The sequence below is a fragment of the Cryptotermes secundus genome, unplaced genomic scaffold, assembly GCF_002891405.2.
Source record: "Cryptotermes secundus unplaced genomic scaffold, Csec_1.0 scaffold597, whole genome shotgun sequence".
Lineage (NCBI taxonomy): Eukaryota > Metazoa > Arthropoda > Insecta > Blattodea > Kalotermitidae > Cryptotermes > Cryptotermes secundus.
In genome coordinates, this window is record NW_019743156.1 from 1,108,221 (window position 1) to 1,129,010 (window position 20,790).

The following is a 20,790-nucleotide window of genomic DNA, read 5'->3' on the forward strand; positions in this document are numbered from 1 at the left end:
TGTTACCTCGTATTAAAGATTTTATGTCCCTTATGAAATGGGTTTGTTGATCTAGCAATGTCATCTCTGAAAGACTATAATGTTAAATAGTGTTAAACTGTACTGTATGTGTGATGTCTAGGTAGTTGTTTCCTTTTCTTTATTGTTTATGAACAAACAGGTAAAATGGTATGCTAATATGGCAATTAAGTATATTTCTGTAGAGAGCGATCACTCAAAAAAGGAATCCAGATAGTACTTAACAATTCTGAAAGCCCAGAAATTTCTAAACAGGGGCAATATAAATGTTTAATTATGAAATAGTTTCTTGACCCAATGTATATGCTTTCCAAAGAGCCTGTTATTTTGCATATGTTTGCAGCCTAGTAATTAAGCTCTTTTATCGTACAGTGAATTTCCTTTGGCAAACTGGTAAAAATTCCTTTTTTCCAATATATTATAATATCTTCATTCTGCATTCTGACCTCTAACAGAACAATGGTTTATGAGTCTGAATGGTTACTTACAAAGAGTGAAAATTTTTAACTGTGTGTGCTGATTTGGGGTGACTGAAAAAATGTGATATATGTATATTTATATATATATATATGTGCATGCTGCTCAAATTTTAACATATGGCATGCTCTTTGGTTATTGCCCTTTGCTGACCAATGAAAGTATTCTCTTCCAGTGAGTCAGAATTCATAACTTGTAAGTCAGCTTGTAAGCTGATCATTAAATGGTATCTTATAAAGAATATGCTGATAATGTGATATATTGCAATTATTAGTGTCTGTATTTGGGTCATGTAATTCACATATGAACAACACAGAATATGGGCCTCATACATATAATGTAGGATTTTCCAGCCATGAGGTGCAAGTGTATCTGTCTATAGCCAGTGAGTGCATTGTTAGAAGTTCCAGATTGAATAACAACTTTCCATTAAGATGAAACATACATTTTGAAAACGTATTTGTCGATGAAATTGTGATCTTACATTTGAATAGAAATGAAGCATTTTTGTTATTATTTGGAGAGTCAGAACAAGGAACACATGAAAATATGAACTTGAAACCAATTCCATGAAAGGACACTGACATTTGTGATCTCACATCATGAAAGAGTTAACATTCTGACTTTGTTTAAAGTCAGCATGCATATTTTTATTTAAAGCCCTTCAACTTCTGATAGCTTCTATGCCAGTATTATAGTGGATACTTAACAAATTATTATTCTTTTCCATACTAATTAAATTTTCATGATTTAAGGACACTTTCTGTGCTCTCTTTAGGAGTATTAGGGAATAACTAAGATTTTTTATTTATTTCTGCCCCCCCCCCACCCGCCATATATCCTATTGCGTTATAGAATCAAGGTATGGAAACCACTGATACTTAAACAAAGTAAATTTAATTTTAATAAAATTAATTAAGGACAAGTAAAAATATCAATGGTTTAATCAGTTTTGTTGCCTCATTCAACCACTGCATGTTTCAGTCACATTGACCATCATCAGATGGTTTGAAAATATTAATGTATTTTATTTATTTCTTTACAGACCATCTGAAGGTGGTCCATATTATTGAAACATGTAGTGATTGAATGAGACAATAAAAGTAAATGAACATTTCTTATTTTAATTTGATCATAATCAATTTTATTGAAATTTAATTTTTGTTGTATACTATTTTTGGCTTCCACACCATGACCACACCACACTTCCAAAAATTTAATATACTTCTTTGTTGTGCCAACAGCTGCTGTACCTCTGAACTATATGAATGCTTTTCTTTGAGAGTTGTTATTCTTTCATTCCTTCTTTCCTCCTCCATACAGAAAATCTTTATATATGGGATCAGAGAGCGTAGATTACACAGTGTGTAATTCATGAACAAAGACTCTAATTTTGAAAATAGTTTGCACAACTTCTGCAAGTATTAGATATATTTCTATCATTTTAATATTCCATGCGAGAGATCCATTGTGAGTGTGAACCCTTCACTAAAAAAGATGAAATGGACATTAATTCTTTTACAATTCTGCTCTGAATACCATGGTATATGTCTCATGACAGCATCATAATTTAATCTGAATTGATCTAAAAATGAAGTTTCAAACTAACTAGAAGAGAGTTTTATTATTAATAGTGAAAGATTTCTACACTGAGTACACTAAAAGCTTTAGTGAACAGGTCTGGATCTGTTGGATCTAATAAAGATCTAGCCAATATTTTGATTTTATTAGCTTTTATTTTCTGTTCAAACTTGAGTGGATATATTTGTGTTTATATAGATTATATTTATGGCATTCTTCAAATGCCTAAAAGTGACTACAGATATCTTTACATTCATAAACTTATGTATAAGTGCAGTACTTCTGGATTCGTGGTTGCAGCTGTAGGATATCTATAAACATTCCAGACTTCGTCCTAGGAGAAAATGTTCTTTCCCTAAGATTTCAGTGGAAATTTTTATGCTTTCTGTGGAAGTATAAATGAAGCCTTTTCTATCATAACAAAAATAGAAATATAAATATTAAACTGGAAAATGAAAAGTAAGGAATAGAATGTACCAGTACACTGTTACTTTAAATTGCTTCTATAAGTAGACAAAATTAGAAAGCGTGTACTTTGTATTGTAGTACGCAAAATTCAAGAAGTTAGAGGCAGAACTAATACAGAGACACACAGCAAGGCAGTCTCTTCTTAAGCCTCAGATATTAGGGGGATACACAAATAGGAGGGTGATCCCACAAGCCTTTTTTTTTAAACAAGGAAAGTAGGCTAAAAAGTCCATATATGACCATAAGTAAACTAGAATCTATTGTCGGTCAGCATGGCTCAATACAAGAATTGCTTGTTGTTTTTTAGTAAATGTCTTTGACATGCTGATATTAGATGAGATAGAGGTGACATACACATTTGTTCAAGGGCCTTCAGTAAAAAAGTTTTATCAGAATTCAATGGTTCTCAAGATACAAGATGAGTAAAAAAAAATCTTTTTGTTTAAGTATCTCAAAATCCCAAATTTACAGAAATATTTGTTGGATATAAAATGTGTGTTTAATTTTTCTGTACAGGTTCTGTTTGAAACATTTTCCCCTCTGATAAATATTAACAAGTTATGCTTGAGATGCATGCAAAAGTTCTTGTAGGTCACATTGGTAAAGTGTCTGATTCTTGTCCAGTTTTAACCAAAATTGGAACTGCTTGACAGCTTTTGAGGAAGTATCTTGTATAAAATTTAAAAAAATGTTTGTCCAGTGGATTAAATACTGAAATTGTGTCACAGAAGATGGACAAAACTGATCTCCACATGAGGCATTCTTTTTTTAATTTGTAAAGAACATAAGAGAACTGAAATTCAAATAATTTTTTTCTTCATAAGAAAGTTATCCTCACAGCTAAAAGCACGCACTTTTACAATTTAAAGATGATGCTTGAAACTGCTTTCAGGATATTCATCACCGACTGAAGCTAAGTAATGTTCTTAAAGAAAATTATGTAAGGAAACTTTTCAACCCAGGGAAAACTTAAGGCAGTTTACATTTGATTACTTTTGATACTAATTATTATATATCTTCAACAATGAAGTAATAACAGGAAGTGAAGTTCTGTCCTTCACACTTTACTTATATAGCTTTCTGTGTAGATTTTACCTGAATGGAAGGTATTAAGTTTAGTTTTAGAATGCTTTTTTGTCATCACCATAAATAAGCTTCTTCTGAGATATAGCAGACTATGATTTCTTGAATTGGGAAATTAGTGCGGTAGAAATTTATAAATCTTACTGAAAGTTAACATTTCTAATTATCATTGAAATGTTTTGATCTAGTTATCACGTTGAAACTTACAGCTTTATGTTCCTATGATTCTAAATTTATTATTTGTACTTTTCAAAGATCTGAATATTCTTGCAAGTATTTTTATAAGTCTGTTCATGGCTGTCAGGTGTTGCCTTGCAGTTATGAATGAGTCACCACTGCTGAAAGTATAAATTGTCATAACAAGTTATGCATTATTTCATTGCCCGTTTGTACAGGGTTTCTGTAAACGGAGATAATTAATAATGAAGTTCTTTGTCTTTGAGAAATTTAAGCTGCTGTTAAATTAATATCAGATGAATACACAAACCCACAACCTCAAGCCTTGAAGACTGACAGAATGGCTTAAGATTTCATATGTCTTTGTTGAAGCTACACAGAAAGCCAAGTCACATTATTTTGTAGTATTATCAGGTTCTGGTGTAAAACCAGTTAATTCTCAGGTGAATGATTTCCAGACTAGTTTAGCTTATTAAGCAAATAACTCAGGTATGTATATATCTGCTTGCATTGCAGACGTTGTGTTTCCTTAACATTTTCTGAAGCTGATTGCAATACATCACAGCATATTTCTTTGTGAGAATAAAGTCTTTGGTATTCTTAATGTTTTTTTCTTCTTCTTTTTCAATAACAGCCTTCATGACTAATATTCAGGTTATTTTCTTACTTTGTGTCATACTGGGAAAATTCTTGTCAAAATGAACACAGATAATAAAACCTTTCTACATATCTGGTTTCACTCTTGAACTTACATGTCATGTTATTGATGTTTTGGGTGTGAAAGGATGTGTATGACTCCATACTTTGTTTACAAAATTAATGGAGAAAAAAAGTGCTGTGAAATCCCATTATGTTAAAAAGACTTAATTTGGTTTTAGCATCTTTTTCCTTTTAGAATGAATTTTCATTTGTGATAATTGTGTACCAAAGAAATTGCATTTATTTTGTATCAAAAATGTTATAGGTAAGGAGAATTTTGAACATGCCTAAAAGACTTAAGAAATGTCAAATACTTTGCTAATGATTTGAACTGATACATCTGAAAGTTTTCTTATTGTAACCATTTATGTGGTATTGATACTGCATATTTAAATCTTAATTTTTTCTGCAAAACTTGTTTTATTGATTTTTTTAAGTAATCAGTAGAGTAACTTTGTGGAACATATATCATTTTACTTTAATGTTGGTCTCATATCATCAGCAGGTGTCTGTTTATATAATATGGTTGGCCTTCATTTATGTAATGTAATAACTTGTTGGAAAGGATACTGTTAAAATAAATCTGATATGCTACTATACTTTCTGTACTGGAAGATCATAATTGTCATGTAACAATGAGTATCATTGTATTTTGAGGACATATCATTGTCGTGTGATTATATATCATTGGTATTGTATGAAACTTACAGTAGGACAGAAGTTTTGTTTTAAACAGATGATAACTGTAAATAGATGTATTGTGCTTGTATAGCATGCTTATGATACAAAGTCCTATGCTAGAATACATGAACATTCATTTTATCGGTTCCAACTGTTAAGGGAATGTGCTTTTAATATGGGTATTTTGTTACAAGTAATTTGGGATAATGTTAGCTATGTCCCTGAAAATTGATTATGTTTATTTAATTTTGATAATTATTATGAAAGTTATATTGAATCTGTGAAATTTAGAAGAAAAACTATCAGGGAATCTTTGATGTGTAATCCAGCAGGTGACTGTATTTAAGGGTTAAAATCCCTGTAATGATCTCTCAGGTGTTTCTTCCACCAGAACCATAAAACTTGCTATTGCAGTAATTTTACTTCAAAATAAATGTGTTGTTAGTTGTTTTGGGAAGATGCTTATAAGAATTGAAAATCATGATACTAAGAAGAAATGAGATATTTTCAACAGAAATAATGTTACCCACTTTTCTTTCATGTAATTCTGCTCTGTACTACTATGAAATTAAAGAAAGAAATATAACAATATCAGGCAATTCTGCTGTCATTCGTGTGGGAATTTCTTTAGTCTCTGAGTAATTATTTTCTTCTCTACAGAAGAATACTGGAATTTCTTTCATGTATAACACAGTCGATATAGTGACTGGCTATGGGCTGGATGGCTGAAGGAGCAGAGTTCAGGTCCCAGTAGGGACAGAATTATTCTGCTCTCCATGTCTACCTGACCAGTTCTCAGGCCTACCCAGTCTCCTATCTGATAGGTACTGGGTGGTTCTCTCCAAAAAAGTGATGCAGCCCAGAGGGGTGAAGCTGACCACTCACCTTCAACTAGTGCTGAGGTCGAGAATGCATGGATCTGTACATCCAGTTTTCCATGTGTCTTTATGGCATAGTAATTAATTAGTTAAGCAAAGAAATAACTTTACCTTTATTTTACTATCAATTCAGTCTTAGCCCATATAATTTGTTAATTAATGATATGACACTGTTAAATTTTTATTTAAAGTGATCAAGGAACCAGTCTCTACTATAATAAGCTGCTATTGTGAGAGATGCATTTGGTTCCTTTTTCTGTGTTCCTACAAGCAAAAGAAGGGCCATAACTCACTTTGTTCCCATAACCAGTCAGCCTAGCCACATAAGGTAACTTTCATTACACATGTGATGCTAAGGGCATTGGATAGTAACCCACAGGAATAGTATACATGTGATGAGAAAGTTCGTGTAACTAGTGTATGTTGGTGAAGAAAGATGTGTTGGACATGTAGTCCTCAGTGATATGGTCACTGAACCCTTAACAGTTGTGGTTTATGATCAAAGCAGGCAGGGTATACTTACATTCATGATTGTAGTTTCTTGTCACTGTTCTGTGTAACAGTTGTGAAAGAGATCAAGTAACTCTAAAATTAGGTGGGTTCTTTGTCCCCCACCAGGGGACTTGGTATCATTTGCATATGGTCATTTAAGATATAGACCCATACCCCAGGTTGTATATAGAAATAAGGATATTGATAATGGTGAATAAATATAATGCCTTGTACACTGGTATTTTAGGATGGAAGATTTTGCATTAATAAGCTGTTGCTTACGTGTAGTGTATGTGGCTGAATGACTTATTAGGACCCAGATAATCAACAGTAATAACATTATAAACTCATAATATCACATAGGTTTTATCTTAATTTCAGTGTGATAATAGTATAGATCTCTATATTTTGTTGCATGGCATTAATGTTTCTTAACAAACCCAACATATACCAACTATTTAAATACCGAAGTTTACTGTCTTGTGAGTTTGACACCATGTAGACTGGTAGATGTTTACTGATGTTCCGAAGGAATGTACTTCATTTTTTCTCTGATGATGGAGGCAGCATGTTCCTCTGAAACATCAGTAAGTCAATAAGCATTTGCTACACAGTATCAAATTCCAGAAGACATTAATCTTGGTAACCCCCACTGAGAGAACCTCCAGTCTCACATACTTGCATGACACATTTTTCTGCCCTCGCAAATGCCTACATCAGTGCTAGCCTATAAGTTAAACTACTGTGAATACAGAGGAAATCAATGTCAAGAATTGCTCATTGTCAGAAGAGGTCAGAGGTCCCATCAGATTAACCCATTACTCAGATTCATAGAGAATATTTTGGCTCCTTGATATTGTTTCCTTTCTCTGATCTATAACTCTGTCTTTCAGGGTTTAGCTACATACTGTGTTGGAGCTGATCAAACATTTTGCATGTTGAAGTTATCTTATGGGTTAGTGTGAGGCAGAATAAGGAAGTAGACTGATATATAGGTCTTGTTTTGATAGTAAGGTTTGGGGCTGAAGTGTGGTGCTGTCCAACCCTTCTTATCTGTAGGGCTCCTTGCCACTGGGTACACCATGCTCCATACCTTACTCTTATTCCCATCACGAAACCTATGTACTGGTTCACTTCCCCTTTTGTCATACACTCATCCTGAAAGTGGTAACTGCTGTGTGCGCTGAAACACTGGTATAGCTTCAACACATGATGCATTTACCCACAAAGCTAAGTTATATAATATATGGAATATGTTCTTTCCACTAATGAACATTTAATCTGAATATATTGTAGTCTGATAGCAGTGAAATAATACAATATATTAATGGAAAAGACCCATCAAAATTTAATGATGAATCATTTCTTTCACATCTTCAGTCTTCACCCCCTTTCATTCTTTGCATTGTATATTGTGCCTTTATCTCTTTCCTTTCTTACTCCATCGAAACAGTGAATTAATATTGTCATGACTTTAGTGACTATAAATGGGGTTTGGATCAGTAATTGTATTTATTGCCCTCTTACAACTTGTAACTGAAAGTCAGGACTATGCTGTCATTGTTCTACACACTTCACAAATCACTGTAGGACACACTAGGTCTTCTCAGTCTGTTACAATATTTTGCAGCCATTGCTTGGTAGCAGCTTCCAATGGCAGACATTCCCCTTCCTCTGAGTACCTAAACTGTCCCCAGCCTCAGCTACCAGCTCCTTACAGCAGCAGTTCACAATGACTGCATCCCAGCTACAACAGCTAACTGGTCCTGCTTATAACATCTTGGCAAGGGCTGTGTAAAAAACACTGTTCCTCTATTGCAGTGCAATTGTCACTTAGCGATGGCATGATGTATGCCATTATTGCATTCTTTCTTTTCTTAACACAGGGCTGAGCTAAAGAACTACATTTTAGATGAATACACTTATTTCCAGACCTTGTGAAAAGGGGATTCACTATTAGGATTTTCATTATTTTTACATTAGACATGTATTTTCTTCAGAGTTTCTAATATTACCTTCGCTTTAATTGGTGTTGCCACCTGTGCAAGATATTCTGAACTACATTATAAGGTTCAATTTGAAATCAGAGATTTGTTTGCCTTGTTGTGCTTCATACTGAATGAACCACAGTCTGGCTTATTCTGCCATGCTTAATGCAGTAGGTTTTAACAAAATAAAATGTTTCCTGCTGCACCAAACATATTGAAATATTGTATAAAAAGAGGCGTTTAAATTATCTTTTCTGATGGTGTCTGGACATAGGTAATTTAAGTGGTGCAGTAGAGCATTGAACAACGTTGGATGTATTCATATGTATTTTTTATACATGAAGGTGTTCTTATTTTAGCCCCAGTCATTATTATGAAACCTTACAATGCAAAACAACAGGCTATAATGTATATTTTAAACAAATGCTAACACTTTAAACCAAGCCATGGACCTGCGCATGGGGAAGCAGACATGAGATCTGAACAATGGGTGTGAGATATTTGGACAGGTACTGAGGGAAAAATGTAACTTTTAGAGAATATTTGTGAAGCACTGAGGGAAAACCAAGGAGGGACAAGATTAGAAATTAATTATTTAGAGAGAAAGTTGAAATTCAGAATTTGTTGAAGAGTTGGTTTGGTGATGTAAATAGAATGGATGAAACAAGAATACCTCAGCATTAGAATTAACATTTAAAGGAAAGAGACTTATAAGAATACAGAACAAGATGGTTCTTGCCAGTTAGTGGGTAAAGAGAGGAAAGAACTGGCAAGAAAGAAGAGTTTGGAGGCTTTTAATCCATTTACCAGTATGAAGTAGAACTGATGCTAGCAGAAGAAGCATCAGCTGTGTGTGAAACATTTTATTCCATTGGCTGAAAATAGGAAATGAGAAATCATGATTATCTAGTTGTCATGTTCTTGGTATTAGTGGCATTTCTGTTTTCATTGCCACAGTTTCCTACAGACTGTTACAGTAAACATCACCCTTGCTGAATGTGATGAACTTAAAAGATTTTGGTAACAAAATTCTCTTGTTATATATTCCTCCTTCACTGGTGGGTAGACACATTTGTGTACGTCAAATGTAAGTGCAGTATTGTAACTGCTTTTGTTGTGCAGTGCTTTCCCAACAACGGACATCAATATATTTTAGTGCTGTGAAGAATGGAGGTACATGAATTCTTGCATAAAACAAATGTGAATATACTCGCATTCATAATGACACGTAGTAGACCCAAGAGTGATTCTTCCTCATTTACTGAAGAAAGTAAATTTGCACAATATATCCAGCCTGATTTCACTTGGGATATTAAGGAGTTATTAAAGATTAAGACAGACAAAGGCTTATTCTTTTCAGAGCAGATATTCAGTATATTTGAGAAGACCACATCTGTCTACTCATGCTGAAATTTGAGTGTCCTGAATTGGAAATCCTGCCTTGATTTTAACAGAATAATATATTCGATGCTCATGGTACAGACTAACTTATCTCTTCTTTCTTTTGGATGCTTGTCTGAACCTAATATTGATAGTTTTCTTGTTCTGCTACTGTAGTGAGTAACTAACCCAGAGGCTTATGCTGGTACTTAAAACATTTGATGAGATTTACTGAAGTCTTGATTATGAAATTGGAAGTGGTTGAATATGTTGAATTTTAGAATGTGTTAAATGCTTGGTATCCCACCCAAACTTGAAATAAAGCTGCATGTAAACTAATATTTATACATATGCTATTGTGTCAGATCAAGTACCTTGAACAGGTTGTAAATTTAACCCTTTGGCTTCATATTATTTTCTCACCATATTCCTGAAATAATGCAATTTAAAGTAAGAACATGAAAAAATACATTTTCATATCCCAGTGAATGAGGTTGAATGATGCAGCAATAGGATGAGATTATTTCTCCATGTGGACCAAAGTTAAATGCTGCGCAATACAGCAGTGGATGCTTCTCCAATTTCAGTTGAATATTGCAGCAGTAGGGTTAAGGAAAATAATCCAGAGTTCATGTCATAATGCAATAACCAAGCAAGTTGACTTAAGCAGTAATGCTTCTGACATATGTTGAGAAAGGATTCAGTTTGAGTCTTGGTTGGGACACCATCTAACCTTATTAAAGTACTTATTGGTTTTCCTCTGTTCCTCCAGCCAAATTCTGGTATAGTATCTCAACTTAGGCCACAATCACTTCCCTTCACATCCTGTCCAATTCATTACTCACCATCACCCAATCATTTGACACCATATAGTCTGAGCTACTGACAGTGATATTACATAAACTGCAAGACTATATAATGTGAAGTGGTTGATTTAGGTTAAATGGGTCATCTATTTCTGAAAAATGTATGAAGATATGCTCTTCATTTTATGTAAAATAATATATATTTTAGCAGTTGTATATTATTGTCTATAAATAACTTCTATTCATACTAATGTTTAATGATTGTTACCTTGTAAAAATATGTTTTAAATTTTAATCTTGAGTCACATTTATTTTGTAATTGTCTGGGTCCCGATAACCACAGAGATGTACAACCTGGGTTTCAGTTCAACATTTCTTTGTACTTACTCCTAACAACTACCTAGCCCAGAATACAGCAGCAGTATCATTATACTCGAGTATATGAAGGTGTTCACATTTCTTGTGCTGTCTTGTTATTGATACATACAGGATTATTAATTCATACAAAAGCCTTCCATCAAGTTAAAATAATTTTATTAGTAATGTATTTAAGTACGAAACATTTTTTAAAGGTGTACATTAACCAGGCTAATTTAATTACATTGTTCATCACACCAGTTTTGTATAAAGAAATTACTTCAGTTTGGTAATAATTTTTATGCATAACAATAGTTCAGCAAAGTAATGGGGAGAAATTACAAAAGAACAATATTATTACAAACAAGATGCCTTTATAGCAGTACAAGTATCCATGAGTGACCACTTTATCATTGCTTGCCAATTAATACAAACATACAAATGGACATTATAATCATATACTTTTGTATACCTCATATAACCTCAGATATCAACATGACCATAGCTAACCTCATTCAAATACTGGTACTTATGCTTCTTTTTATAATAATACACAGGAAATAACCATTGTTTGGTTTAAGTTTTTTGTTTTTTATATAAAATCTATGATGATAAAATAGGCATATCATACTTTTCAGCGCTAAGCGCTTTCACTTTAGAGACATTGTATTGTTCTATGATAGTTGGTGTAATAATAAAATTTAAGAAAAATTTGCATTCATTTTACAGTCATTTTCACCATAATTAACCTAGACTTCCTGTTCCTTAATAAGTGTAAGCCAGTAGTGCCATAAGCACAGATTTTTGCAGGTGAAAGCCATCCTGGGCTTCTGCAACCAAAATGTTCAGTGCGGCTGGACCTGATGATTGCTGTTGTTCTTTTGTACATGGCACATAGCCCCATACACATATGCAGTCATTACAGTATGGTCAAATTGTCAGGAGCAGGTACAGCATTTTCTGCATGTTCTTTCTGGTCTATAATTTTTATGATGGAGTTTAAACTTATATCATGGATTACATATTAACACTAACCTGCACTTGTCTTAAGAAGCTGAGACAAGCTATTCCATGTAATGCCACCAGTTTCACATAAAAATGCAATTTTCTAGGTTACTCTAATACTCAGATATGTAGATTTCTTTGAATTAAATATTCATATGTGCTATATCCCTGCCCATCTCATCCTCCTTGAACACCTGGCATAAAGTTTTGTAATTAAAGAAACTTATTTGATACCATTCAGGAGGGATTGCAATTAGAAACAAAAAAATTTAAATTCAGCTCTGAGATTCATAGCATTTATACAAGATACAATAATTTTCATTATCCAGTTTAATCTCATTTTTATTTGTCAATCATAATTGCTACAACAGTTAACACTTGAACAAGTCACATCATTAAATACATCATTCTTGAAATCAGCATTATATACGATAATCATGCTTGACATGGTTAACCTATAATTAAAATATAACACACTATCAAACCAGATAAATATGTAATTTAACAGTATTCCAAAAATGAACATGTTGTTTTGGAATTAAGGTTTTTAATAATCTTCCTATTAGTATAAAGGACTTAGCTCATAATACAAAACAATTTAGATTTGCCTTAAAATTGGAAGAATATTTTAATTTTAATATTAATTAACAATTTTGGACCATTTACGCTGGATGGCTAGCAGCATATTCTTATGTCTGATTATGTAGTCTTGTTTGAGATTAGTATGATTCATCTTTTAAGGCATACATCAGAGAATGATATTAACATGATTGTAGAAAGAAATGGGGTATGGACTGAGTTCATGTGGCTCAGGACAGGAACCACTGACAAGTTATTGTGAATATGGTAATGAATCTTTGGGTTCCTTGAAAGGCAGATAATTTCTTGAGTACTTCAGTAACTCTTAGTTTCTCAAGAAAGACAGTTAAATGTCATGTTAAGTGTATGTGACAGTTTTTTTCCATTAAGTAGACAATTTATAGGACCACTGATTTCTGTACATCATAAATATGCATTTCTCCATAAGTTTGAAGGGATCAGTTATGAAAGGAAGCTAAAATATGGAATAAATTTGTTATGTCCTAGCTATTGTATTGTTCAGGTAGTCATTACATCCAAGGCATTTACTTATTCCCCATTATGCAAGAATAATGTTTCTCTCATGTTTGCAGTGATGCATGAAAGTATGGTGTATCCCCACATGGACAGTTCATCTCTGCAACATGGACTGCCCTGTCTGCAATGTGGAAAGTACCTGAGTTCCCGATCAAGTCTACGTAGACATATCAGTGACAAGCACAGTGTTCCTGTTGGTGTGTTCAGGTGTCAACTTTGTGCTCGAAGCTACAGCACACAGAACAGCCTTAACAAACATCGCTACACTTATCACAAGGCCAGTCGTGTAATCCTTGGAAGTGAACACACAGGCCCTTGATTGTAAGTTATGTCTTGCTAGTGCACTTTCAGACCATTTCTTATGATATTAGATACAAAGTGGTACTTTTTGGATCAGTGGCTTCTATGCAGTGCTTTATTAATTCAGGAGGTTTCTGAGAAGAAAATGTGTGTTGGTGGATCTTGGGAAGGGCAATACTTATTATTTCAGGGCCAAGAGAATCAGTGCTATTGGTGATGGTGGTCCATTGTTTTTTTTTTAGGGAGTGGGATTGTCATCCAATTGCATTATTGAGATATCTGGATACACTAATTTCCCTTTCATTGAGAAAGGAAATTATTTTTAAAATGCAAGTTCAACTGTATGTAGATGGGCTAGATCAAGTCAATATGTAAAAGGAGAGAAAGGATTTTACATGATTTAAATTCATATAAAGAATTCGGGATGTATGTATTGTGATACCACAGAAATAATTCATGGCGTGGTAAAATTTGAGAACCACTGTTCTAGCTTCATAAGTAAAAGGTGAACTGAACATCAGAAATAATAAAATTAAAGAAGTTCACTGATGAGAAAATAAGTCCTCACAAACATAAAATCATACATAAAAAAGGAAATGGTCTTTACCCTGAACTAAAAACACAGCATATATTAATATTATTAAAATAAAATGATACGGAAAGATAAACTGAGCTGGATATGGAGAAAATTACATAATAGCAAACTTTGTGACTTCTGGCATTCTCAGCATTGTTAGCATCTTTAAATTAACCTGTCAAAGACTGAACATATCATCACAACCACACTTGGACATAGACATTTCTGTCTTTGGGTGCATATGCCCATACTGGAAGCTCATAAACTTGTCTCATATATACAGACAAACCTTGCACCCATAAAAATGATACCCAAAGTGATGTTACTAGGTAAGGAAATATACCTGACCCCCTCCCCCCCAAAAAAATAATGTGAGTCAGGATAGCTCAGTCAGTAGAGTGATGGGTTATGGGCTGGATGGGGCAGGTTTGATTCCTGTTAGAGGTAAGATTTTCTCTTCTCTACAGTGTCCAGACGGCTCCATGGCCCACCCACCCTCCTCTCAAATGGGTTCCAGGTGTAAAGTGGTAGGTGTGTGAAGCTGACCACTTACCTCCATTTAGTGCTCAGGTCAAGAATGATGGAGCTATGACTCCACTCCCCCATGTGTCATGTCATAGTGCTTAATTAAGCACAGGGACAACTTTGCCTTTCTACTAATATAAAAATATTCTTTTTAACAAAAGAACAACATAACGAACTCTGTCCTTATAATATGAAGAAGGTTGTGACAGGGCAAAAATGTGACGCAGGTGGGAAAATCGCTTGGAAAGCAGCCACTTGGAAGACTGAAAGAGCAATTTTGTACAAATTGCTGAAAGTGCTTCCATTCAATACTCTGATTTTATGAGATTTCCTATGCTCTTAATTCTGATGCTTTCCCTAAACGTATACTCTTCACTCATTTACTTCAAATACATATCAAGTTATAAGCCACAGAATAAATCCAGTTTTTGTCAGAAAAAATGGCTAACCCAGAAGGTAAAATGCAGTATGGAGACATGTCAGTAACACATTATGGTAAGTTGCATAACTGCTTGTTTATGTTAGTATCAGTTTGGTACCAAATGTCGTGATTAGATTGTCAGCATTCCTGCCTGATATGTCCCAAGTTGAAACCTGGAAACAACTATCCTGCCAGAGGTTCTTCATGGCTATCCTCGGTTTCTCTCGATAGATGCAAGAATTGTACCTCAAATTAAGGTACAGTTGCTTCCTTCCATGTCTCTTCCAATTCATTATTTACTAATACTGAGATTCAATGCATGTATTCTGTGCTACTGACAGCATCACTGAATAAACCATAAACAAATTAATTAAGCAGTATGTTGTGAAAAACCCTTGAATAAATATCTAATTCAGTGAGGCAAGTTTACAGATATGGTTGAAGTTAAGGGCTCAGCAACTATATATCCAAATCTTCTGACATCTGCAACACATTTTTTGTCAGGCAGGCTTCTAGAGGATATGAATAGAGTATTACAGTAGATGTAAAAAAAAAAAGTAAAAAAAAAAATAGAATTAAAGCTATCCGTGTAACAGGCCGTGAAGGCCCATAGGGTTGCAAGACGTTGAGGGTCGCACATCATCTAGACAATCAGCTCGAAGATGGCGGTAAGGTTGTCAGCCTTACACCCGGTCGTGCTTTAATACCCAGGAAAATTATTTAATTAATTCCTGGTACTCATTTCTGTTAGAGGCTGAGTCGACCCCAGGGCCATAGTGCGGCTGATGAGTTATAAAAATTTGTCAGCTTGGATGCTCTATGAAAAGGGGTGGAGTGTGGTCTATGATATGATATCCCAATGAAATGTTTGTTAATCTGTGGCAAATTTTGTCACTGACCTAGTACTCGGTATACGCTTCTTAGTAAAACTGATCTCTCAGATCTCAAAATTGAAATTTGTTTATTAATTGCAAAAATAAAAAGACCGAAATTGGCTGTGGGCAAAGTGTCTTTTATTGACAGACTTTCTGGATATTGGATCAACAGTGATATTAGATNGTTACATTTCAGTAAAATTGCATCTTTGTGTATTCATTAGAACCTTCTACCAAATAAATTTACATACCTACATTCCACTTGTAACATTGCTACTTGGTAAAAAGAAAACTTACGGATGATCAGTTTTACTCATATAATTGCTTAAATTGTTGGTCTTCTGAGTTTTAGTACATACTTATTTTAATAAAGTGAGTTAACATTCTCTGCAAAATTGTGTATATTACACATTAAAATTATATTTGCATGAAGTTCTGAATTAGTCAATTATTAATTTTCTCAACACCTTGAAACTTACGTAAATTGACATATTTCAAGGCCCTTAAACCCTGTTTAAATCCCCAAAATAGTAAAACAAGCTAAAAAGTATGGTAAAACTACTTGAAAAAGTACAGTCAGGCTCCTGAAATAGGTAGCTTTTTGGCCTTTCACTGTGCCCAAGAGATACGCTCCTTGTGGGTGAATTGTTTGGTTTATTTAATTAATTTAGGGTTTGTCTCATGATGGGGTTGAATACCAGTAGTTTCCAAATATATTTATATTCATAATATATTGAAATTCAATCAAGGCAATACTATCTGCAACAATTTATCGTAAATGGGCAATATTACTGTTATACCAGATGTTGCTAGTTGTAACCTTTCTGGAATTGTAATGGTGTTTAGAGGTGGAAATAATATTAGGATTTTATGACACAGTTGATTTTCATTTAAATGGATAGGCAGCAGAGCTTAGGGACAAGGGAGAAGTTATGAGCCCCATGAAATATAAACATGGGGCATGCCCCCTCAATAAATGAATAAATGAATGAATGAATGAATGAATGAATGAATGAATGAATGAATGAAAATGAAATGCATATAACAGACAAGATGCAATGTAAAATGTTTTGTTCCATTATTGAAATTCCTTTAGAGACTGGTATCATTTATTATAAATTAACTTAAATAACACTGAAAGAAATTTAGAGTACAAGTACAAATGAGCATATGAACATGAGGGCAGCTGCTGGCATCTGGCAATCTGACAGTTAATGATCCAATGTTTAGTAAAATTATTAAATTTTTCTCATTTACATCACAATTTATGTTTGTAGAGCAACAGCTGAGAGACCTTCTTTTTATTTCAGACCAAAAGTGCCAGAAAAATGTTGAACTGTATGGTTATGTCACATGTAGCTTGCATAAGGATGTTGTTGGCAAGATCAAATTAAACAAAAGAGTAGGAGTCGTTTTATCATAAATACTAATAGGAAACTGTTCTACCCTTCTAAGATATAAATCGCTAATTGTTTGTGGGGGAGGAGTAAAATATTCAGGACCATAGATATATTTTGTACAGAAGTTATTTTGATTATACCAGTGTTTACTACTCAAATTCATACTAAGACTTTCTTCTGCTTTCCTTGAAAATTGAAAGTAATTCTACTGTAATGTTAGAATTTATTATATGGAAATTTTAAACTACAGCCCACACCTTGGTTGAAAAAAGGATGTAGGTCCTAATTATGGGAAAAAGAAATTTGGTACTTAGAAAACTTAGAAAACGCCTGTGACAAGCAGATGACATATTTTTTTCTGGTTCCAATCATAAAAAATCCTCAGTTATCTACTCCACATTTGTCTATTAAGTAGTAATTCCTTAGAAATTTGTTTTTTATAAAGGATTTATATCATAAAAACGGGAGCCAGGATAGCATAGTTGCTATAGCGACTAGCTACAGGCTGGACGAGCAAGGGGTCGGAGTTCAAGTTCCAGTACAGTCAAGAATTTTCTCTTCTCTACATCATCCAGACCGGCTTCGGGGTTCACCCAACCTCCTAGCTAATGGGTACCGGAGGCTCTTTCCCCGGGGGTATAGCTGCAGGGGCGTGAAGCTGACCACTCACCACCAGCTTGTGCCGAGGTCAAGAAAATGTGGATGTATACATTCACTCCCCCCTAGGCCTTCATGGCTTAGTGCTTAATTAGTAACCACAGAGGGACAACTTTACCTTCATGTCATAAAAATACGAAATTAAACTTTTTTTAATAACATGATTGTGGGATAGGTCAGTCGGTACAGTGGGGCTACCGGCAGGGAGGCCGAGGCTTGATTCCCAGTAGGAACAACAAATTTGTCTTTTCTACACAACATTCACTGCCCACCCAACCTTCTAGCCGATGGTGATCCGGGAGATTAAGCGTTCAGAAAGCTAAACTAACCGCTCAACTCCATCAAGGGCTGAGGTCAAGAATGATGGAGTTATACCTCCATTCTCCCATATATCTTCATGGCGTGGTGCTTAATTCATTAAGCACAGGGACAACTTTATCTGCTCCATCTCCACCTTCATAATTTAGCAAATCTCTATGTACGTAACAATTTTGATAGACCATATTTTCATACTGCATGTCGCTGCTTGTGTTCTCGAACGCCACGATATGCAGTGGAAAATTTAGGAACTACTACAAATCGAGACAAAACACGATCGCTGTCTTTGCAGCTGTCAAAATGTGCTGTCGTGTTGAAATGTTGGATATAAGGATAGCCTGTGTTGTTACCGAAATGTTATATTATTTTAATTATGTGACTGATGTACAGATAATTGAAACATATTTTTTTTAATGCTGCAAGTGGAATAAGTGCGAACATATTTCTAACACTGGGGAACATCATACACTTGTCGTGCCGCACACTGCAATCGGGTAAGTGAATTTTATTAGCTCTAATTTTAAAATTATTAAAGATTATTTACAATTATAACTACAGTTTAAATTCCTTATTATTAAGTTTACTATACAACCGTCGATAACTTTCGAAATAATATCAGCATGTGAGTGGTATTTTCTCGAAATGGGCTAATACTTATTTGACGCATTAGAACATATTTTATAAAATTCCCGCGTCCACATTTTGCTGTCAGCAGCTAGCATACATAGCATTTGTAAAGAACGATGGGATGAATGGCTGCTGGAAACTAAAATTCAGTTTTTTTTAATCGAATTAAAATAATATGCTGTCTATGTGTGCATGCTTTACGCCACTCTGGTACCAAAATCGGCCATAGGTTAGCGGTGCTGTGCGCGCACTATCATCGTTGTTCTTATTAACAGAAGTATTTCTATATCGGCAGATGGGACTGGCATCTGTCAACTCTGAGTCATTTAGTTTCGAACAATAAATGAAGTCTCTCGTATCTGGACGAAAGAACCGAATTTGGTTTTCCTCAGTTACTTACATTTCTTAAATTCTTCGAAGTGAATTATCTATTTTATGATTTATTTAACGACGCTTTTAGTGTCTCAGAGCACATAACACTGAATGATAATGAATAATGAATTGGAAACGATATAGAAGGAAATATCCGTGGCTTAATTTGAAGTGTTAACAAGGCATTTACCTGGAGGGACTGAGGAAAACCATGAAGAACCTTAGTATAGTAAGTGTCTCGGCCGACATCTGAACTGAACGCCTCATGAATACAAGTCATGGTGTACGAATTAGTACCTGAACCAACTTGCTTGGTTTGAAAGCGAATGCTGGGTCAATGCCTTACGCATCCTGTAGCTGCTTTTTCCTACTCTGTTTATCTGTTCGTCGCCACTCTGAACATCAGCAGTCTCTCCTCTTTCCCCCATTAATCATCTGTTAGAGAATGCTGTAAGCTGTTTGAGGCGCTACATAGTGGGTTAGATAGATAACGCGAAGTTTTTCATGCTGAATCAGTTGTACCAAACCATTATACAGAGTTTCCAACGTAAGATGAAGTCCGATCACTCATCGTGGAGCTGAGCCCTTCTTGAGAAGCCGCCAATGGTGCAGCTATTCAAGAACTTCCCAGCATTTTAGGGAAACGGAAGGTTCATTACCGTGTTCACAAGAACCCTCCACTGGTTCCTATACTGAGCCAGATCAATCCAATCCATACCATCCTATCTCTCTAAGATCCATTTTAATATTGCCCACCCACCTACGTCTTGGTCTTCCTAGTGGTCTCTTTCCATCTTACTTTCTCACCAATATCCTATATGCATTACTCTTCTCCACCATTCGTGCCACATGTCATGCCCATCTTATCCTCCTTGACTTGATCGTACTAATTATACTTGGAGAAGAGTGAAAGCTATGAAGCTCCTCATTATGCAGTTTTCTGCAACCTCCTGTCACTTCATGTCTCTTCGGCCCAGGTTTTCTCCTCAACACCCTGTTCTCAAGCTCCCTCAGTCTAACTTCCTCCCTTACCTTAATTGCTGAAGATGAAGTCCGATTTTTAGTTAAATTTTAAAAGTGTTTTTAGCCCATATTTTATTTTAGGGAAAACACAGACCATGCGATCACAGTGCTTTCTTTGTGTCTGAGCCGCTCCTTTCAGATTTTAAACCAGTTGACCGATTTTCATGAAATGTGGTGTAACATGCCGTTGGAGGCCACCCCAGTATCATATTTTCTAGTTTCCTGCAGTAATCAATACCAATACAGATAATGCACGAACTTGTGAGGTTGGACGACACGTGATGTAGGACCGTGAAATAACAGTATTCTGAAGAATATGTAGCTTTGTTGTAGCATTGAAATAACCACATAAAGACCGTGCGACAAGTTTGTCTAGCTTCTTGTTCAGTAGGGACAACTAATGGAAGATTACATATGAGATTTTATATGAAGGAAGGGTGTAAACATTCCTACAATTATGTTCGACATGCTGTTTACAAGTCTAACAGG

General features: G+C 34.8%; 1 protein-coding gene across 1 annotated transcript in view; it reads left to right on the top strand.

Moving 5' to 3' along the window:
• LOC111873894 (broad-complex core protein) overlaps positions 1 to 14,494 on the top strand; it is a 108,084-nt gene extending 93,590 nt beyond the window's left edge. Inside the window, exon 6 of the mRNA XM_023868964.2 lies at positions 13,263 to 14,494. Within this exon, the coding sequence (XP_023724732.1) occupies positions 13,263 to 13,525 (263 nt within the window). The 3' untranslated portion in view covers positions 13,526 to 14,494. The remainder of the gene's footprint in view (positions 1 to 13,262) is intronic.
• The last annotated feature ends 6,296 nt before the right edge of the window (positions 14,495 to 20,790 follow it).